The sequence below is a fragment of the Rhyacophila brunnea genome, unplaced genomic scaffold, assembly GCF_057557595.1.
Source record: "Rhyacophila brunnea isolate RB1 unplaced genomic scaffold, BYU_Rbru_1.0 scaffold_7, whole genome shotgun sequence".
Lineage (NCBI taxonomy): Eukaryota > Metazoa > Arthropoda > Insecta > Trichoptera > Rhyacophilidae > Rhyacophila > Rhyacophila brunnea.
The window spans coordinates 31,987,599-32,010,918 of NW_028233339.1; the positions used below are offsets into that span (position 1 = coordinate 31,987,599).

The 23,320-nt window shown below is 32.6% G+C and overlaps 1 protein-coding gene across 1 annotated transcript; it reads right to left on the reverse strand.

Annotated features, from left to right (window-relative positions):
* Positions 1-11,561: 11,561 nt before the first annotated feature.
* On the reverse strand, positions 11,562-23,050 carry LOC147064720 (adhesion G protein-coupled receptor G2-like). The gene is made up of 5 exons (XM_085957622.1): positions 23,022-23,050; positions 18,227-18,383; positions 17,227-17,404; positions 13,879-13,890; positions 11,562-12,874 (listed from the first exon to the last, which is right to left on the reverse strand). The coding sequence occupies exons 1-5, from the start codon at positions 23,048-23,050 to the stop codon at positions 11,562-11,564; spliced, it is 1,689 nt and encodes a 562-aa protein (XP_085813748.1).
* Positions 23,051-23,320: the final 270 nt, after the last annotated feature.

Here is a 23,320-nt window from a genome sequence, read left to right on the forward strand (position 1 = left end):
GGAGAGCCCAAGGCAGTCTGCTTTGGCCATCGTCCTCCGCCAGTTGGTGTACGCAGACGAGGTGCTAACTCGCCCAGGCAAGCTTAAAGTTTTTTTTTACACACGTACATACGCAATTAACATAGTACAAACCCACGCATTTAAATTCATTGGCAAACATAGAATCCAACCCTAATTTCATCCCTTAGGCAATTTTACTCGAAGAAACTATTCTAAACAATAGATAGTTTTCTGATGATGAGTAATTGGCTTAGGCGACTTTTGATATTTCCACAACCCTAGACTTCTCATTCAATCAAACATTTTTGCAAACCTCTCAGTAGTTCAATTTTTGTTCTTTCTTGAACTACCCCCACTGCATCCGGTTACGCACATACAGAAGATATGTTCTAACAGAGCAGCCTTCTTGTCCCTGTGAAACTCATTCACAGCTAAGATGCTCTTTTCCTCACTTCTGCGGACATCGCAAGTTGGAAAACGCAAACGCAAAATATTTTCATTGACTCCTCAAGTTTACCCGGATCCATATCAAATACAAGTCTCAACATTGATTCTACCAGCAATGTACACACCTACATTCATCTGTCCCAATTCATTAAAATGCCACATACATGTTCATGCAGTATTTACACAAAACGCAAACAAGGAAAATCTAAAGCGAACCGAAGCAAGTTTCACGTTTCAAACCAAGACCACTCTTCAAGACAATATCACTCCCCTCCATTTTTGTAAGAGATTTTCTCAACTGTCACTTTGTGTTTTGTTTTCTTTTTTATCGTCTGTATTTGGGATGAAGGTGGATAATTATGACACCGGAATTGTTATCAGAAACGGCGAGGTTTATTTACGTTTATTATACTATATGGTTACATTTTTTTATAATTTTATTCTACGGAGGGCGAAATGTACGCGTTTGCGATTTTGCTGCTTGTCGCGATCTGCGCGCCATCTTGAAAAATCCTTCCCAACGGTTTTTTTTCTTGGGCGACGTTGCATATCTCCAACGGTCAAAGACAATGTTGCCGGCTCGGCTCTGTTATTATTATTTATTTTCGTAATCAGCGCTTTATTATTTGCTGCCTTCGATACCGATTCGGGCCTCTTCAGATACACAAAGACATCCCCAAATAGGGACCATACGGGGGTGTCACAACAACCGTTTTATTTACTCAAGGAAAATAAAACAATGGATAAGCATGAGAAAAATCCTGACACCGTGAGAAATTGTGTTACACGAGCCGGTAGGTATGTACACTTCCCAGTCCGACTAGGGCAATGACACCAAATCCGCGCCGAGCAACGCAACGAGTGTCGTATTGCAAAACAACAACATGTGCTGAATATCCAATTTCAACACAGCAACGCGACGATTACGAAGTGCATACAGCGACCGAAAATGTAGGTCTGTGTGCGAATGCTACACAGGAAAAACGCAGGCATAAACAATTCGAATTTAATAAATACTGAGAAACACAACTTGATAAATTCAGTATATTACGATCCACAGCACTCAAGAAGAAACCAGCATACAAAAATGGGTGCACAACAGACGAAAGAAGAAATCATTGTCTCAAAAGCTGCGTCTGGGGGCGCGATGGTCAACGACACGTCAACAGGCCAACTTTCATCATCATCATCGCCGCAGTTACCAGCTATTTGTTATGGACGATATGCAAAAAGCACATCGCCAAGAGGATCATCAAAGACATCAGAACAGACGTCCCTGGATGCAGACCACCACAGCATCCACCAAGACAGATGTAATAGGACCTTCAAGCGACCACTTCTACCTACTTTCATCGCGATCTGCGTACCGCATATCGCTGGAAAGGGAATACTGTGGGCAGAACAAGTTCCTCAAAAAAAGTTCACGGTGTTAGATAGCATTTTAAGTCATAGTTAAAAGCCTAAAAATATGTACATTATAAAACTAATCTTAAATGTATCTCAAACCAATAATTGCCAGCAATATATTTTTTACGGTCAGTGAACTCGATTGTGTGAATCGACGCATTTACATTTCCCGCCGTTCGTAAAAATAAAATTGAATGTCTACGCGTCAAATTTCACCCATTGAATTGCAAGAATCAACGAGTAAATAATGCATTTCTGCAACATTGTAGCAAGAAATGCATTATTTAATTGATAACGTTTTTGTCATAGTCAAATTTCACAGACAAATTTCTAAGAAATGATCCACAGGGTGTGAACCTACGGCGGTCAGTCAACCACGCCGATTCTGTATTTCCTTTGTCTTATTTTACTATAAAAATGAATGTGGCAATACATCAGTAGCTCTTATCTTAAAATCGTTCCATCTAACTACACGCATCTCGCTTCAACGTTAGTAATTTTTATCGCAAACAGAATTCTCCATAATTATTATTGTAAAATTCACATTGTACGAACTGTAATTACGATTGTATCTTGTTGGTTAAGGGATAAATAAATTGGGCTACTTTATCACGCAATAAATCCTTCTACTCATTGGTACATACCTACCCATCCATCACACTCCCTTATCTTCACATACATAATATAAATTTTGTATCAATAACATTGACCATAATATAGTCTCATATGTAAAACATCATATAGGATATAACAAAGGGCTACTAGGAAAGCTAATAGCTTGATAATATTAAATTTACATTAGAAGTTGGTTTTAAGAAAATTAATTTTCTAGATCTAAATATTAACATAGAAAAGAACAAACATGAGTAAAATTTAACATTTATAGAAAACCGACAAATTCGGATTGCATCTTCGAATCATCCACCTGCATATAAAAAAGTCGCATTTCATTCGGATATAGTAATTACATTGACTTGTAACTGTGCCCTTAAGTGAAAAAAATCTTCAAAACGAACTTATAACGACTAAACAAATTGCTATTAAGTGAGTTTGAGTGTAGTATTTGTATTGTTTATAAAGAATAATGATCTATTATTAGGTTTTGACGATTTATTATAATATGCTATCGAGTGTATTGTTATTATTAAGATAGGGTTTTAGTTTTAGGGTTAGGTTTTTTACTGACACTTCAACTATTCATAATTTGTTTATTGTATTTTTTGTGACCTTTGACTTGATAAGTATGTAATGAAGTTTTTACCTACTTTATTTTATTGATTTATTATATAAGCTAGAGTAAAAAGTGTTCGTTGTCAGTGTGTGTTTACCTTTGGTGAGTGTACACGGCGCCTGAAGATGCCGAAAGGCGAAACCCGGGTCGCAAAAACGACTTAAATGGAATAGTATAGAGCTTGAATCCATTAGAATTTTTGTTGATGTGAATTTAGTTTGATGTGCGATTTTTACGCATTCCTGACCTACCTTCCTTGCATTTCTTTGGAATGTTTCTGTTTGTTTGGTAAGTAACTTGTAGTTTTTAATTTCAGGCGCGACTCTAAATTCTCATCGGTTATTTGGCTTCTATAAATGCTATTTATATTGTTCATGTTTAAAAATGATTGTTCACATACATATTATGTAGACTCGAATATGAGTGAGGAAAGCTATTTCACGTATTAAAAATCGTAGTATCTGCCTTATGTCGATCTTTTAGAGCGCTCCACTTGTGTTGTAAAATTATATTGCATTTTTATATCTCCAAATTCTCAATTTTGGTGGCAAGACATACAAACTTGGAGCTCCATAACCCCTTGCTTGTTAAATCCACCAATAAAATTGTATTTCAAAGTGGAGCAAATGGAGAAAAATTTTATTTGTCGCTTTTACAATGGGCGGATTTAAAACAACAACAATCATACCTTTTTGCATCAACCATCATGGAAGAAAAATTAGTCTCGCGATAATTTCATTATAAATAATATAATAAGTGTACAAAACCATGATAAAAAATTAAAATTGTGAATTTTGCAAAAATTTTTGTAAAAATTGTAAGAATTTGGCAAAGAGCCGCACGCCAATACCCAAAGAGCCGCATGTGGCTCGCGAGCCGCGGTTTACCGACCCCTGACCTAACCTAACCTAAACTAAGAGATAATCCAATATATTGGCTATTTTCAAAATTTGTTTGCTGCTGGCTTCCTGTAAAGTGTGTAAAACGACAAGAACCGTGTTTTATTTAGACATGCATTTTATGTCAGTACAATACGACCCAAAGAGGTTGGACGGTCTTTAATATACGGCCATATATTTCTGATACAACATTTCACGGTGAAGTGGAATACGGCGAACTGCATACGTAAGTTTTCGGACACGCGCGTGCGCACATCGCTGTCCGCAAGTGGCGCGTAGAACCATAATTTTATTATTATAGCGTATCTACTAACTACTCAAAAACGACATTAGTGTTTAGTGTCATTATAATATATGAGCTGCTGCAGAAATCTATTATTTTATAGATACACTTTTGTTCAAAATTTAATCAAATAAGTGTAGGTACTTTTCTAAATATAATAAAACTATTATTTTGTTCTCTTCGACATAATACAATTTGATATTTTGAAAGTCGTTTGATTAAATTTAATAAAACACTAGTTTTGAAATACACGCGGAATAAGAGAAAAGGTGATGATTTATAATGATCTTTTAAATGAATCAGAATTTATTTGATAAAAGTTAAACAAAAAACTAATTCATTGCATAAATGTGAGGTATAAATTATATAATAAATATAAATACTTAATTAAGTGAAATGGCAAGAATTGATATTTTAATAATGCTCATTCACTTTATTGAACACCATAAATATATTGTAACGTTGATTATATTAATATTATATAATAATTAATAAAAAAACATGTTTGTACAGATAGGTATAGAATCTATAACTGATTATTATTATAATTTACATTGATAATTATTTTCCGTTGAGATACAATACTTTATAAACTGTTTTTTTTGTTCATCATTTTGATGGTCATAGCCGAATAAATGCTGGAAACATTACCTGCCTACCAAACACAACAGAATATCAACACACTAGAGAGGCCAAGTATATTTTTGTAGTTGCGTTTTTTTTTAAGCATCAACTGAGTTCACGTACACAAAATAGAATAGGTACCTACTTATTGGTTTCACATTTTTCTTGTTATATATTATTTAACCCTGCAATAAATTACAATGTTATTAAATATATTACAATTAATAGCCAATATATTATGTCTGAAATAAAATATTTGATTATCCGAGAGCTAGGGTAAAACAACATGTTTTAACAGATCCGAATAAAACAACCACATTTTTACGTTATGATAAAAATAGTGGCAACCTATGACAGCTAACTTCAATAAAGTTCAGACAGCCTTATATAAAAATTCGCACTAGTACGTAGGTATTAATACGCATCACACACATTAGTTCATCAATGATACACATTAGTTATTAGTTCACAAACGGACCCAGAAAATGGTTAAGGGGTGGACGGTATTTATTCAGTCAACGTGAAAACGTAATTCACAAAAAATACAGGCGTATCTAAATAAAGAATGATTTTAATTTATCTATCAGCAATATGATATAAAGCAGTGGTGTATACATTTTTTGTTTAAGTAAAGAAAATAAAAAAAATGGATTATTAAACTATTAAGTTATGAAAATTAATACTATCAACCGTACTTGATTTAAGTTTTCTGCTATTACATTTGAGTCGTTTTTTGCAACCCGGGTTCCGCCTTTCGGCATCTTCAGACACTATGCCGATATGAAAATACATTAGAATTTTGATTATATCAGGTTAATCCAGTGGTTTGCAAACTTTATGTTACTACGCCTCCCTTTTAAAAAAATCTAATCTTGGCGCCTCTCCACCCTTTATTTCATTAAATAATACACCTTTTTAAATAGCCAAAAATGTTCTAGGTACTTAATACAACAATGAAAAAAACGTAGTTATAAAAATAAACAAGATTTTACTATATATATCTATTGTATATATCATTTTTATATATTTTTTTTCATGCGATGGATGTGCTTGTTTATTAGCACAAATCGTTATTTTTCAACTAAACGGGGTCGATATTTGGATTTTATTGCAGCTAATGCAGAAAATCCGGTTTTGCATATATATGATGTTACAAATGGTAGCAGTACTTTAGTTACAACTTGCATTGCTTTTCTTGACAAAGTATTATATTATTCTTCACTTCGATTCAATCAAAATTGAACTCGGGTTTTTCTTTCAATGAATTATCGCATGATAATTCTATTATTTTTTTTCCTTTTCAATAGTAGTCAATTAAAATTCATCATCGTTCATTGACAAATGGATTCTATCATGGGCTCCACATCCTCAAGCGGGCCCATCTACCTATCGCTGAGGTTAAGGGCAGTGTGGTGCTCTAAATTAGTGTTTCCTAAATTATACACGGGAGTTATCATTTATGTACCTATAATAGCAATTCTCATATAGGTATCACATAAAATTACAACGCACAACCTCATATTTAAAATCTTGAATAGTCGTGAAACAAAGTAGCAAAGTAGTAATTTTTTTTTACTATTAGAGTAAATTTATAGTTAACTAACTTTACTAACTTTATATTTAACACAAAAATAATAAATTTCACCAACATGTGCTCGCAGTTTTCAAATGAATGTAATCAGTCAAATTCTATTTTACCGGCGACGCTTAAAAAAATATATAATTCAGCCGTAGAAATTCTATCTTACTCTAACGCACAGTACGGATATATAAGGGTGCTGAATGCTTACTCACTCGCACTTATGGTTTATTTTTGTTTAGGCCTTGATTTTAACAGTATATTTTCTTTGTGTTTACAACCCCTGCCAAATCGCATATTAAAGCAATACATAAATTCTACGCCTTCCTATGTGTATTTAATGAAAACTGGTTTTAAAATGTATTCATGGCAGAATATTGTTAAGATAACTGTAATATTCATTAATTTATTTGTATTTTACTTATTATTCTATTCATGTTTTATTTGTTTAGAAATCATATGATTTATGTTTGGTGAAACTTTAAACAAATAATACAAACACGGCTATTTTGGTGATATCCAGCAATATTTTTTTTTGCGTAAGATTTTATTTTCGAATCAAAGTTCTACGTATGTCGAAATATTGAAATAATTGAAGGCCTGTAAAATTTACAGGCTCATTTTATATTTTATAATATTACATTTAATGTAAAAAATCTTAACACCACTGCACATGCATGTACTGAAATATGACTATATTCTAAAACATTAGAGCGAGAGGTTTAAAAGAATACAATTTTATGTAATAAAAAAACTTTATGCAGTCATCAAATGTTTAAAATAAATATAAAGGATAATAAGGCTTCAAATTTATATAAATAGATTATCTACAACGTTTAAATGTCCAGGATCATGCTTTGAAAATGCAATAAAAGCCCCATTTTGACCTACGCTGAGCATGCCCCCCCTTAATTTACGGAGCAATTATGGTGTGTAATGGGTACCTATTTGATAATTTTCGCATGTGAAAATTTAAGTTTAAATAGAGATTGAGATATATTTTGCTGTTTCCACACATCTTTTTTAGCTTTTAATATATCAGTAGTTAACAGTCAAAACTGGATATGTCCATATACCTACCTATACAGAAAATTATTTTCTAGCGGATTCTGTAAATACACACACATCTAGTTAAATTTCAATAATAGCTGAAAAATGTCAATTTCGTATTGGAAACAGGCTTTAAAATGGGGTGATTTTCAAATCGGGACATTTCCAACGTTAGTGAAATTCACAATGACACATGTCCATTCCTGCCAATTAAGTTAGCGTACAGCCATCGCATGTATGTATTTAAATAATGGTATTTATTTATTTAAGAAAACAACACATTGTGGACATCAAAAATCAAAATTCAAGACGTTCGATAAGATGTTCACGTTAATATTAATGATCTACACATTATAAAAATATATTGACAAAGGCATTTTCAGTGATGTGCTGTGTATTTTGTTTTTGAAATTTTATTTTACTTTATAAAATTGTTTATGTTTTTATTCTTTCTTCTTCTCTCTTGTCAGAGTAATATTTGTTATAATGTAAATCTCATGTTGTGAACGTACTGAATTTTGATTATGTCCACAATGTTTTGTCTTATAAATAAATAAATAAATAAATACAGTAACGTAGTGCTGTGTACATATTACATTCCAATGTTCAGCAATTAATACGTGTATGCATATTATAGTTTATTATTAATCTTTCTAATATATATATTACTAGCTGACCCGGCGAACTTCATACCGCCTCAGAATCAATAATCTTGTGTTAACTTATTAGCTGAATTAAATTCAGTTTTTTATTAAGTTAAAATGAATACTCAAAATGAATAAGTTCAATAAATGTGCAAAAATCAAAATGAATGAATGAATATGAAAAGTATTTTAATTACATTGAACTGTACACACTGTAGACCCACGATGACCGCGTGGATTAAGCACCGGTCTATAGTGTCGAGGATCCCAGGTTCGAATCCTGGGTCTGGCAAGTTCACATAATATTGTTTTTCAATTTGTGCATGAGTCAGAGTATGGTCCTAATAGGTTGAGCAAGTGGCTGATATCCATTTCTCGTCAAAATAACATCTGTTAATACAAATCCCACTTTGTGGAAGCCCATATGATCCTATTCGGTCGGATCGGACATGGTCAAAAGAAAAAAAAGACTGTAATTCACGTGGCAGAAAGGCAATTTGCTTTATTGAAGCGAATCGAAATGATTCGCGTAGCATTTTTGCACTACTTTCTGTTAAACTATTTGCTGGGTGGGTTGCACTCGAGTCGATTCCCTTCATTGAAGCACCTTGTGATATACGACATTTTTCGTTTTGTTTTCAGGTGCGAAAACGAACAAAGCAGATGGTTTGCCGACACATGAACATACTACGTACAACTGACCACGAGAGAAACATTCAATTTATAGATTCAGGCCACAAACACTCAAGGATTGGCCTTGTAATTTGTTGATCGTCATGCCGAATGCAAGACGAGTTGGAAATTGAATTCGTTTAAACTCGAATGGCATATCGGTTGGGATCATCGAAATTCTCGGAATGAGAACTTCCTCACCTTTGAAAATTCATTTGATTATCCTCACGTGAATCACATTGCCCATAAGTTTTCTCAACACTAAACGTGCTCCGTTACATAGTTTTGGTTGGTTCAGATTTCAAAGCAAGATGACTACCGAGCCAACCTTCAGTTGTAAATTGTGCGGTGGCAAGCCAGGCAGATCCAATGAGTTTAAAAATTCAGTTGGATAGTTGGTTGCTTTGTCTTCGTTTGTTACACAGTTGATAGATTTAAAGGAATGCAGTGGACCAACGATTTGATTTTGAATTATGAAGTTTAAGTGATCCACATCTTTATTATTTGCCTCAAGAATGCTCGTTCACTCAACCAATTGTGATTTTTGTGGTTAACAATGATGTTCAGGAACATTTTGTTGATAAGTTCGTCCTTAGTTAAGACGAAATTGCAAAAATTCAGCGGAAACGAAATCAATCCGTTCGATTCATCGACAGGAACACGGCCGTTACCGATAGTCAGCAATTGCTTGGAAAAATCTTCGGCAGATAGATCGTTTAGCAATGCAACTCGCATATTTGTCGTCAGATGAAGTTTCTTCACATAGCGCCACAGAGTCGATGATTTGAGGCAAGCATTTATTTCATCGGCAGCGATCGATCTTGGAATGACTGGTAGTGTTTGGCGGAAATCGCACGATAGTAGAATCATTGCGCCTCCAAAACTTCTTGAGTCGTTGCGCAGATCTTTCATAGTTCGATTGAGTGCTTTCAATGCGCGTTTGTGCGCCATTGTGCATTCATCCCAGGTGATGATTTTACTTGCTACCAAAACTTTGGCCATTACTGAGTGTTTCGCAATGTTGCATATCGGTTTTTCAGTCATTTGAAGGTTTAAGGCCAATTTCAACGTTCAATGAGACGTTCGGCATCCTTCTAGCAACGTGGCCGCAATCCCAGAAAAAGCAACTGCTACAACAATTTTGGATCTCGCATGAACAGTAGCCAAAATCAATAACATGAGAAATGTCTTCCTAGTTCCACCGGGCGCATCGAGGAAAAATAAGCCAACATTTCCATCATCAATTGCCTTCATTAACTTATCGTACACTTCTTTCTGTTGGGGGTTCAACAGTGGTACATTCGTTCGAACTGATTGATTCAATGCATCTCGATCATATTCACGTTCACGTTCCAATTCACGATTGAAAACGTCGTTTATTCCACGATGTGGCGTTGGTATTCCTAACTTGACTAACAAACTGCCGCACATGAGGTAACACATTTATTCGATCAAAAGCAAAGCCTGGTTATATATCTCCTCATTCACTTTGAGATCGGGATTCCCTGAAGTGACACGAATTCGGTGTAAAATGTCTTCTGACATGTCATCCTTGTACTTGTTCCACAGTTCAGGTAGATTCGATGGGAAGCATGTCGAAATAATTATAGCAAATAATATGCGTATCTGACTTGGAGATGCAGAAACAATTGCTTCAGCGATTGTCATATCCCAATGAGTATCGTTTTCAAGCAAATTGAGCTGTTGACATGAAGCATGAAATGTTGGGCACACTACACCATTGACAGTTAGACATTTCGACTATCATTCTTTCTTTTGTTTGTCTGTTTCTTATTTATTGTTTCTGTCATGTATCAGAGATGGCGTTGTTAACGGATTTAATTTTTTTTTGATTTTTTTACTTTTCGAATGCGTGAGGTTCATCGTTCAAATTCATCGATATCAGTCAAAAGCCGTTCCATACAAAATGTATGAGAAAATGAATTTTCTTCATAAATATTTTTTTCCGTGATTTATCCAATGTTTTAATAGTTATTCTGCCATTCGGGGAGGAGATGAATTCATCAAATTAAAGATCATAAAAATCGGTCTAGCCGTTCTTGAGTTATAAATTAATGGTGTAACTAACCCGACTTTGTTTTATATAATATATAGATTTACCTTATAATGATATATCTGAGGAAATAAAGTAGGAGATTATGTGTCTTTTATAACAAATAAAACTTTACAACATATTTTTAATTTAATTTGTATTTTATTCGTATAACACATAAATATAGGATAATGATATGACATATGTATGCATGTTAAATAATTTTATTATTGAGGAATATAATGAGCATTCTATACATAGATCAGGGATAACGAACCGTTGTCTACAAATTTAATGTGTTAGATTATATGCAAAAATCATGTGCCAAATCAATATATCACAACTTACCGTTTGGGAGTATATAAATCGACACTGAATTATGAATAATTGTGCAAATCACTATACTAATATATAAATGAATGATTATAAACTCGTATTAAAATACAATTAAATTACATACGGCTTGTAAAATTATCCGACTTATTAATATTATCTTGGCCTTCAAGTGACCTGCTTTTTGTGTTCGTTCCCTTATAGCTCGTTACTAAATTTCTATATTTGCCCTCTAAATATGTATTCTAAATTTTTCTAGTGTTTTTGTTAATAATTACGAAGAAAACGAACAGTATGAATAAATCATAATTTTATGGAAGAAATAGATTATCAATTATTTTAATCAAAAGCTGATGAATCATAGTTTTTCAATTTAAAGATATCTTTATTTTTATAATCTGAGCTATTTTTCGTATTAGAATTATCTTTCATCCCGAGATATCTCTTCCATATATTTTTAGTATTCTTATTAATAATTATAAAAAATATAAATAATACAAATCCTTGTGCTGTTGCTGTAAAGCAGAATACATATGCAAAGAAAATATTGTTAGAGAAGAAACCAAACATCCAAGTGAGCCCATAAAGGAAAAACATTAAAAAACTAACTGAGACCTTTCTGAAAAAATGTTTATTATCTACGTGAATTGCAATCTCAGGTTGTTTGAAAATGTTATACAATATCAAAATAAATAAAATTGTGTTTGTTAAGACAACGGATGCTACGGGAAAAAAGACTGTCCACCAATAACCCATATTAGTCGGGTAACAAAACTCAATTCGTGTATTCCCTTGTTTAAAATGTAAGAGGTATGTATCCGAGTATATGATTAATAGAAGAGCAATCGGTAAAACAGGGACAAGCCATCCAATTATGCAGACTTTCAAAAGCCTATATGGGACGTGACTTGCAAATACTCTTTTAATCTTTTTGTACGACATGAAGGCCGATAACAACATCCACGAGAATGATGATAATAATGCATAATGCAAAATAATGCCAGTGCTAATGCAAACTGATGGATTAAATTTGGAAAAATCTATCATGGATACAACCAAAAACGTTATGATAAGCAATGCTATTGATATTGATAAATTTAGCCATACTTTGTTAGAAAATTCTTCTCGCCATGTATGTGAAATCACGCCAGTGAGGCATATTATAATGAGGCCAATCAATGAAAGAATACAACCTACATATGATATACTGGACAAAGCAGTTTTATGGTATTTTTCAATTTCCGTATCAGCGTAAATAATTATTTGAGCAAAGTTACTCAGGTGCTGGCATCGGCAAGTGTCTGTGAGTTTTAATTTGTCTGGAGATAATAGGGTGCACATATTTGTTGACCAATTCCCGTGGTCAAAATCCCAATAAGCACAAGCTTTCTTCTTGTTCGATTGTTGACTGTTGATAGGGCGAAAATGTATGTCGACATAGTCCGTCTTTGTGAAACAAGTTTTGTTGTCAAGTAGTATGCTTAGTACCATACTGTTCACCTGCCAGTTATTGTTATTTTCTTTTGGGAATGCTGAATCATCTTTGTAGACTCCAAAAGATAACTTAGCACTAGTGCCGTGGCATAGATTCGAAGATACCGTAACAGTTATTGCATCCCTCGAGTCGTGTGAATTTATGTCAAACGGGTCACCTGAAAAAAAAAATCAAGCATAAATGCATATTAAATATTGAAGAGTATTATAAAATTTGACAATAATATGATTCATATTCCTAAGTTAAGTTTTAAGGTAACATTTTCATGTTTAACGATCTCTGATAATAATACGACATCGACATGAAATCTTATTTAGGTATGGTCCCAATATTTAAGCTCGATTTGATATACTTATTTAAAAGGGATTTCAAGTTATACACATTTATATTTTTTATAAAAATCGATGTTTCTTAAAATAAATATAAAAAATATTAAAACTATGGAATAGTCAAAAACCAAACACTGTAAAAAATTGAAAACTTAATAAACTAAATTTTAATAATAAATATAACCACAAAAATAACGTAACCTTTGCCACAAATATGTAACAAATTCACATTTTTTTTTACAATTGTAAGTTTATTTTGACTTAATGTTTTCAGATCCATTTGTATTAATTAATACAGTTGAAATTGTAAATTATCAAAAATAAATCTCAAATTTCAAGCTTCGCATTTTTCCGCTAGGTTCTCTTTTGGCATAAGGATCTCCCTTCCTCAAAATACCTGAAATGTCGACTTATCATCTTTTGACACTAACCCACGATATATGGCCAGTTATCAAAAAGTACATTAAATACAGTCACGCATAAGAAAAATCATGATAAATCGACTTATACTACCTTCTGTTATTGGTTGTATGGTATCATAATCGAAGCCTCCTTCTCCAATCTCTTTAACTCGTATCCCAATTACGGGAGATGACGCTTTCCTGTTGGCAACCAATACACATATGTTCGACTTTATTATTTTAAAGAATGTGCCATTTTTAGGCATCTTATACGAATCCAATATATGATCAAAAGTTTTTGTTGCATTCTGTGGAATGTATTCCTCCTTAAGACTCAGAATACTATTAAAGTCGTCAGCAGATGAATTTAAAGCTTCAAATCCTACTGGTGATTTTAAAGTTGTAGTCATCTTGTCTATAATTGTCTGTACCTGTGGAGAAATCTGAAATAGAAATCAATTATTCAACTTAATAATGGATTCGCAATTTCCTTCATTCATGATCTATTTTTCTACAATTTCAAAATATCTTATATATTTGTCTCGATTTATCTGTAACGCATGAGATAAAACATATTAAAATGTATTAGAGAGAACGAGATTATGATACGTAATAAACATACGTAAACGTCAATTCTAAATTTGAAAAAAAACTGACAATGAATTGTTTATTTTAATCGGGTCGGGGTAAAGAGAACAAATCATATAATATTTATTAATGTGATACCAGCAATAATAGTCTTTAAAAGATAAAATTGTTTAAGTAATATTATTACCTCAACCTCAATTTTTTACTATTTAACAAATGCTAAAATAATATCAGGTCAAAATATTTTTTTATTTAAATTGTGAATCATCAGATAATTTGATTTGAAAAGCGTGATCTGTCGGCAATTGAAAACACTAATTTCAAAGCAGACATAATAAGCATAAAGACAGTACACATTCAAACATTCAATTGATGTGTGTATGCAATGTTACGTCTGCTTGTTTATCTTTGATATTTCCTAAAAGCGAGATACCCAAGAACAGTAAATATGGTTAATTTGGTACCCAATGGAAAACATGATAATATGTTCATAATCATTTCAATTTCAATAGTTAAGTAGGTACTTACTGCAGGTATTGAATGATATAATTTACCCTCATCAGTGGTAGTAGAGTAGTATTCTGGTGTAGTAATATGCTGAATACTTTTCCAAAATGCTCCAACATTATAATCTCCATCACATGTTGCTGCCGAAAAAGATTTTCCTATATAAAAATAGCAAAAATATTTAAAACCATGTATTTAATATTTTAATGAGGTTGGGGTGTTGAGAAAATTTTTAAATAGCGTCTTTTCAGGACATTCTATATAATCTTATACAAGAATATTATATAATTCACTTTAACCATAACGTTACTAAAACCGTTTTAGCTAAGAACCTCACACATGAAGGTGAGGCTGACTCTACTGGACAGGCATAGTTTCAAGGTTGGAAGATGTCCGATAACTCTAGATGCTACTCTTCAATAGACCAAAAAATCGATGCCTAAACTGATATGGTTAGGCTTTGTATAGATAGGTAAACGAAAGAAGCGTAGTAAGCTTGTGGCAGGTAGAGGAGAGTTGAGACATTTGCTGTACGTGACTCGAAAGGGTCGTGTTTCAGATGACAAATTTTTAAATAGCTGTTTTACGAATATTTTGAGTTCATTTTTTGGAGTTCAACGAGTTATGTAATAGCCGCTAAATCAATTTTTTGTTTTTTTACTCGTATGTGAAAAATTAAAATTAGTTTAATTCTTAAACACAAAACTCTTACCTATCTCTGTTTGTGGAATACCGTCCGATGATTCGCAGTACTGAAGGTTTCGTTCGTATATGATGGAGTACTCATCTGGAATAGTTGATGTTGGAGGACTTGAATGTATCAGGACCGAATTGTTTAAATACATTCTATTATATATTGCAGATGGAAAATGATTTTTTATAACTTGGTGAATGTTTTCTTTTCCGAGTTCTTTGGAAAATTGCAGCAAATATGCTTTAACACCATCCAGTTGATTTTCATTTGGTAAAAATAAAATTCTTTTTGACATGGGAGCTTTGTAGGAAACACTGTTGAGTCTCAAACACCAATAATATCCATTGTCTGTCGCCTTTACAAAAAAAAGATTTCCACCTTGCGTTGTTGTGGTTACTGTAGTTGGGTAATATGTTTTTGAATCTGTAAAGTTCGCTATTTCAGACTCCTTTAAACTATATTTCTCTTCTAGTTTTAATATCAGGACTTTTCTATGGTTGGCTAAAAAAAAATTTAATAATATTATGTAGATATTTAAAACATATATAACGATATTATGTTCGTAATGTACAGTCCCAGGATGTTTTATCTGTATATTAGTCTGTAACTTTAGTACAAAACAATAATTAAATATGGAACCATACGGTAAATATTTACATATAAAAAATATAGGAAAAATACCAAATCCGAATGCCTGGAATTGAAAAATGATCAGCGATTGCAATTTATTTATACATTTTTAATTGGTTAAATTATATAATAATATACAGGTGTAGTGACAATATTATTTTAACAGATATCGAAAGTGCCAAAAGGGCGTTGATGACATTTTTAAAAATGGTTCCCAAGATTTAAATGAACTGCACCGCTTGGAATTGTTTGATCAATGTTCTCACCCTCTATAAAAGTATCTATCTAACGCGTATAAGATATTATTATAATATTTTTAACTATATATTATTTTACATGCCTACAGTACTATGAGTAAACAAATTTTACTAAAAAGTTTTCATTGCATGAAATGCGAATATCAACTGAGCAAATAGAAAGAAATTAAACATCAAAATCGATCCTAATATTCATTCTAAAACTAAATGACTTCTTTATATTCCCGCTTCATAGATTATAACAAAACGTGAAACTATCTTGCTAGATTTTGATGCAAAATTTTTTGATTCTGGCAATGATTAACAAAAGAAAAATCCAGATTCACATAACTATGTCGTTACAAATTGATCGAGGACACGGAATGCGTATCCTTGTCCATACGTCTTGGAACATATCTAGTGCTGAACACCAAAACTTATTGAAAGCCCTGTTTTCAACTTGCGAGATTTTAAGACCCCGATTTCTCGGATCATTTCACCGTCTGACATAAATATATGGGTATTATACATATTGTATATTCTGTTAACCCTACAACACTCCATTTGAAGTAGTTTAGTGAAACAGTGCCAAAGTTAGTAATAGAAGTGAAACAATCACAAACACCAAGGATTTGAGAAAATCACATAAATATATGTGACATCAACGGCATCAAACCCGGAGCTCCCGGATGAAAGGCCTGTGCTTTACACACTGGACTACTTGGGACTGTCAGTGATGATTCATATGCTTACTCTTGTGTGTGGAAAAGTTGTCACACCTCCAGAAATACTGTCGTTGGGCCATTAGGGGTGCGGGCATCAGATAGGGAAGCCGTCGTTTAAAATGTAATTGTTTGCATTATAAAAGTGCGTGAGTACGAGTTATTCTGTGACAAAGCTTTATGAGAAATGGATGTCAGCCACTTGCTCAACCTATTAGGTCCATACCCTGACACACACAAATTGAAAAACAATATGTGTACTTGCCAGACCCAGGATTCGAACCTGGGACCCACGGCTTTATAGTCCAACGCTTAAGCGGCGCGGCCACCGTGGGTGTTGAAAAATACACGATGAAATAATATATACATTAATAGAATTTATTTAGAAATGTTTTTACGTACCTTTACCGTTGATACGCACCTTTTTCACATGAAGGCGCAGTGATATATTCGGAAAATTTGGAGTGTATTCGCAAAGGAAATGTGAAAACTCATATAAAGCTTCGCCCACCGTGAACGCTAGTCCCTTGATACTCACGCTGGAAAATTCATTGAGATCACTCCAGTTGCCGTTTGGAATCTAAAAATAATTATACCTACAAATTAATATTTTATAATAAAATTATATGAAACTACGGAATATTGAATATTGGGTATATTTTCTTACACAATCCATATAAAGACATTTATGGAAGTAACAGATACATAATTAAAGTTTATCTTATAATGAATAATCAAGATGTTACAGGCACTTTGTTTTATCATTAAGGATGAAACACTATTAATTTTGTTAATCTCTTAGTTTAAGGATCAAGGTTACGAATTATTATTAAAATATTGGCGAGTAGGTGCACTTTGGTACGAAAGGTGGGGTCTCAGTTATCGAGACTCGCCTCGCCGGCGAATAAGGGTTCGTCGACCACGACCTTTCTCTTTAAGTCACACAGGGGTGGAATAACAGTATTTTTCCCGCTATGTTTAATTTTGTAAAATTATTAATTTTTTCTCAGGCAAAGATCTACCTACTTATCAAACTTTCTATCGATTGTCTCGTTCCAAAGATATAAATATTATTACATTCTAAACATTTTTCATCCTAATTCTGTCATTTCGCAGGATTTTTGATATTTTTTTAATATAAAAATATTTTAATAAAATCTTTCTCTGTCCCTTGACATAATATAAGTTTACTTATGACTCATGCAAATTAACTTTTATATTTAAAGGCTCGGGTATTCCAAGCTTTGTCTTTATAACCATCCAGGGAATAACCATCTCAAGACCTAATAAACTTTCTTAAAACGTCTCGACATATTTAATGTGTTGTAGTTGAGAGGAGTTTAGATGTGTGACTTATCATATTATAATTTAGTGAGCGAGGGTTTTGAAAATGTTAATTTACCTTGCCGTAATTACCATACGGGATAAGCTGCCAGCGGGGTCCATCTTTGCCACCTTTGATGCCAATTGGATATGCAGGGAAGCTTATTCCGCCATTTTTAAAATCTGAGTAATGCGAGTAAATATATCCATGTTGCAGAAGATATCCCGAATCCTTACTGCATAAAGAGTTAGCCTTTTTAGAAGTCTTTGTACCACTTTCTATATTATTTTTTGTAATATCTTTTAAGCATGCTATGATTGGTGATTTAAATAACAGAGATTCAGAAGGGCATATATGAGATGGTCCTCTTTTATCAATTGATCCTGAAGTAATACACACACTACTATATTTCTCATTACATCCTGCAGCATGGAAGCGGCCTGATGTTATGTTGACAACAGCACACATGTGAGACCCATTAATAGGACCTGTCTCCAAATCTTCTATTGGTTGCCCAATATTTGTGTCTCCGATATACCAGTTAATAAATGGACCGTTTTCATAAAGTCTTACATAGTCAGTCCAATATAATGCATTTTTGTCAAAATCAAAATATCTCAGTGATAAGGGAGTGTACAAAGGTTTCCAGCGGTTTCCAGCGCACTCATTATTTTTATCAAAAAATGTCGACGGACCTTTTATTTTTATACAAGAATGTGAATCTTGATTATATTTATGAAATTTAAAAGGGCAATCATAATATTTAGCATCGCTTTGACCTTCGCAACTATCATTCAAACTATAGAGAACTAGTAAAGTCAAATACAATCTTATTAAAAAATGCATGATACAATTGTTTTTGAATTGGCATAAAATAGGTCTATATTTTTTATATTTCATTTCACATTGCACCTGAAATATAAAATTTACAAAATATGAATATTTACATATTATATCAAGACGTCAAATACGGAATAAAACATGTTGTAATTTCTCCAAGAATTACTAGTTGATTACAAACTACAGTAAATAATTTATTTGTCTATACTCTATTAATTTTTATGAAAATTGAAGATATAATGCGTATGTTGACAAAATATTAATTTGAAAAAATCCTATAACCACGGACATTTAATATAGAATTATAGTAAATTCTTCTGGCATTGCGACCACTGACTAATTTCTAAAATGAGAAAAGAGAAGGTACCATAATGATATATACGTTTTTCCTACAAAGTCTACAAATTATCTAGGCTAAGCTCGCAAAGATACACAAAATTCGACCTTTATACAGCATTCCGGCCCACAAGTTGTTGGATTATTTATATTTGTATCACCAAGTATTGTAACTCAATTAATAATCACTTCCATTGTCATTAATTTAATTGTAAAATTAAGTTTTAGGCGATAACGAGACAACAAGTCTTCGCTAAAATAAACATACAACTAATTTATAAGTCATAACATACATAATAATATATTACAGAATGTTAAATACAATTTTAGTGGGGTGCATTCCGATTACCGCAAAAATGACTGTCGACTGTATAAAGATAATTAGCGGGCTTTCAGACGGGATACCGGTGTCCAGCCACCGGCGTGGCTCGATTCCGCATTTACACATCGCGACCCGAGAACTACAGGGTTCTAAGTGGACAACTGCAGCAAAAAAAGTTATGGGCTGTTGAAGTTTTGAACGCTTGTATTTTATTAATTGTGAATGTTTTCAATTATTTTTTTGATAGAATATATCAATAATGGTAGGTACTGCTATGGTGTAACTATCAATAAAATTACGTTAAAAGTAGTTTTTATTAGTTAATTTTATATATCATAAATTTAGTATTGTGGAATGTTGTGTAATTATTCGCCTCAGTTTTAGAATAATCTTTAAGCCAGCAAGAGGCATATCTTTCAGATTGTATTATTGTATAATATATTGTATAATTAATATACTCAATCTCTATAATGTGGGAATTCTTAGGAATAGGGATTTTAGAATACAACATAACCATTTTTTCACCTCATCTACTAAGACTTAACACATCTCCAACATTTATATCACTTCCAGGAAGACTTTTAAACCTAAAACATTAAATCAATGAATATGAATGAATGAAATAGCCTTACAATTCTCTCAATATTTAGATATCCTTATTAACAAAAGGTCAACGAATAAAATGTACAATGTTCGTTCGACATTCACATTATAAAAATATTCATGTATGTAGGTATTGTAATTAACGGTTTGTGAATATGTAACTGTAACATCGTTTGTAACGAAATTTAAAAAAATAACGATAATATAATTAAATCTTACTTACGTTTCATAATATTATAATTCATCTATTAGTGAGTTCACAATTTACTGTTGATATCAAATATCACGAAACATTTTTTTGAGGTTATGTATCTCGAAGTTATAGTAGTTTATGTAAATACTCGAGGTTTCTAGTTAAATATACTGCATGAAGTCTTAATAATAAATTTAAAATACAAAACAACAAGATTTTACTCTTCATATTGCAATTAAAACCATTTTAACAACTTTAAATGTATTCACAAATACGAAATGTCAAAGCACATAGAACTTTGTAGAACGACAGATCTTTTTAGATTATGATAGAACTCTGTACTACCACAGATATTTTGTAAAGTGCACATAGAACTCGGTATTATTGGGGTAGTATCTACAAAGAGAAGATCTTCTTCTTTCACCCTGTCACAACCCAGCATTGGAGCATAGGGCAAGCACAAGTTCGCGCCATTTCCCTCGGTCCATCGCCAACTCTTGCGCCTCCCGCCATGTAAGACCTGCAGCACGTAGGTCATTTTTCTGGCACCGCTGCAGGGTGAGAGTGGGGCGGCCATGGCAACGGAACCCTTGAGGCTGTGCCATAAGGGTACGAAGTGTCACACTCTTTGGCGGCATCAGAAACACGTGTCCTAGCCACGTAAAGGTCGTAAAGCGTCTCTTCATGATTACCTTAATCATCGAAGGCCTTAAGCTAAGATAATATTATCTTAGTGTTAAATGACTGAAACGTCTAACTTCTCAGAAGGTAAATTAAATATGTCTTTGTTTATTTATTCTATTTCTTAAAAAAAGTTTTTGAACACTTAGAGTGATTTAATATTAATAAAGAAATATAAATGTCACCGAACAATGCGTCAGCCAAACGTCTGGGTAATTCACTTTGTGAAAAGTGCATAGCAGTATGTTTATTTTTTAAATCTCACATTATTATTAATTTATGTGAAATTATAAAATGAACTAACATTACGTGGGTAATATTTATATTACAAATCAACGTTCATTCGAAATCAGTTTTATTTCTGATGTATTTATATGGCATTAAAAGTATGTTTCTCTTATATTATCGATATTATTTTATATTCAGCTACGACCTACTACTCATGTGCTGTTGTGTTTTTTTTAAATTATATTGAATGTATTTGAGTGGTTTAGAAATGAATGCGGCGGTTCGTATTTTCGTAAAATGTTGGCTATTTATTAAACCTTAAATGTAAAAATGTTATAAATTAACTCGTCAACATTGTTATAAAACAGAAACTGGCGTTTTCGTTTTTAGAGTCCTAATTTCGTGCGCCGGTCATAAAGTGTGTAAAAAATGCTACACAAAACGCTACTACAGGAACATTGGACCACGGTTTAAGAAGTATACAATGACCTCATTGTAATCCTGTGCAAACTGAAAATCTATTTGGATCGCAATCGCTTTGCGCTCATGAACAGTGTAATGTTCATAATACTGCTACATGTTCTACTTCGCGAAGTGAGTGATACACATAATATTATGAATAACAATGAAAAGTTGAGCGATGTCTTCAAAATTGCAGGCAGTGCGTAGCACTTGCATGGTATTAGAGGAGCCGCCGCTGATTCAGCCCGGTGCAAAACTTGCTATTCCCAATTTTTTCGATTTTGAGGTTTTGCTTCCCTTGGATTCTACTTGTCTTAGGCTACACGTCAATATATGAAATGGGCTGCAAACCCATGTATAAACCTTATAAAATTATGTTTGAAAAATCCAGTCGGATGCAAAACTATATTTCTGAAATAGAAATCAAAACTATATTAGGTACTGCTATATTTCTGATGATCTCGGTTGCAAAACGTGACATATTTTTTCATTTGCAAAACAAAGTTAAATAAGCTAAAATCAGGGACGTGAAAAACCTTCTCAGGTTATATTTTCGCGTAGAGTGGGCTAAGAATCAAAGTCTTGATTTTTATAAGAAAGTGTTCAAAGAACAGAAGCAATGAGTTGTAAAGAATCTAACGAACCACCTCATTTAGAACTTATGGATGATGAAGATGAACCACCCCTATAATATTATGTTTTTAAAAATATTATTTAATCAAACTCTCTTACTAACTCTTCAATAAACTTTTAAATTTATTCTTTTTAGTATGATAACTACGTGTCTTTAAGATTTTTAATGAACCTATGGTGTTTTTAATTTGAATTATTATTGTTTTATTGCTATTAATATTTTGTAATAAAACAATCATTTTCTACATGTGTATATTAATTTTATTATATCATTTATCAATGCTTGTTAATATTAACACAACGATAACATTATTAGACATTTAGTAAAAAAGATATTATTTTGTATAAAAAGGCAGAATATGGTAGGATTTGCATCCTAACTGGAAAGATACCTAGTTTTGCAACCGAACATATTTGCAAGAAGACCTGTCATGTTTGCAGTTAGGGAGCAAAACCTGTAATCTTCAGATTTTCAACCATAATATCTATTTATTTTAGAGCCTGATTACAAAATGCTTTTATCTACCAACAAATACTTTTTTTATTTTCTAAATAAAAACATAATGATATCTTACCTAGAAGTGTCAAAAACAGTTTTTATCATTTTGCCAAAAATCTGTTCAATCACAGTTAGCAAGTTTTGCATCCGGACGCCTCATGTCATACACGCTGGACTCAACCCTTACTCAACCCATAGAAAACACATAAGTGAGCGGCATATGTCAAAGAATAAAAATCATTTTTGCAAGTCTCAATTAAATAATAATAAAATTTATTTATTGGATTATTTTGCTTATTTTATTGGAGGTAAGCAGCAATAGTAAACCATAATATATACAATGCGTTTAGAATACGTTTTTTAATAATTATATAT

What these genes read in the sequence shown, in the direction of transcription:
- LOC147064720 (XM_085957622.1), bottom strand. Translation starts at nt 23,050, where the DNA reads ATGATAAAAACTGTTTTTGACACTTCTAG. An exon ending in ACTGTTTTTGACACTTCTAG is followed by an intron (nt 18,384 to 23,021) that starts GTAAGATATCAT and finishes CTCTTTATGCAG; the next exon opens with TAAGGATTCGGGATATCTTC. An exon ending in CGTATGGTAATTACGGCAAG is followed by an intron (nt 17,405 to 18,226) that starts GTAAATTAACAT and finishes AATTATTTTTAG; the next exon opens with ATTCCAAACGGCAACTGGAG.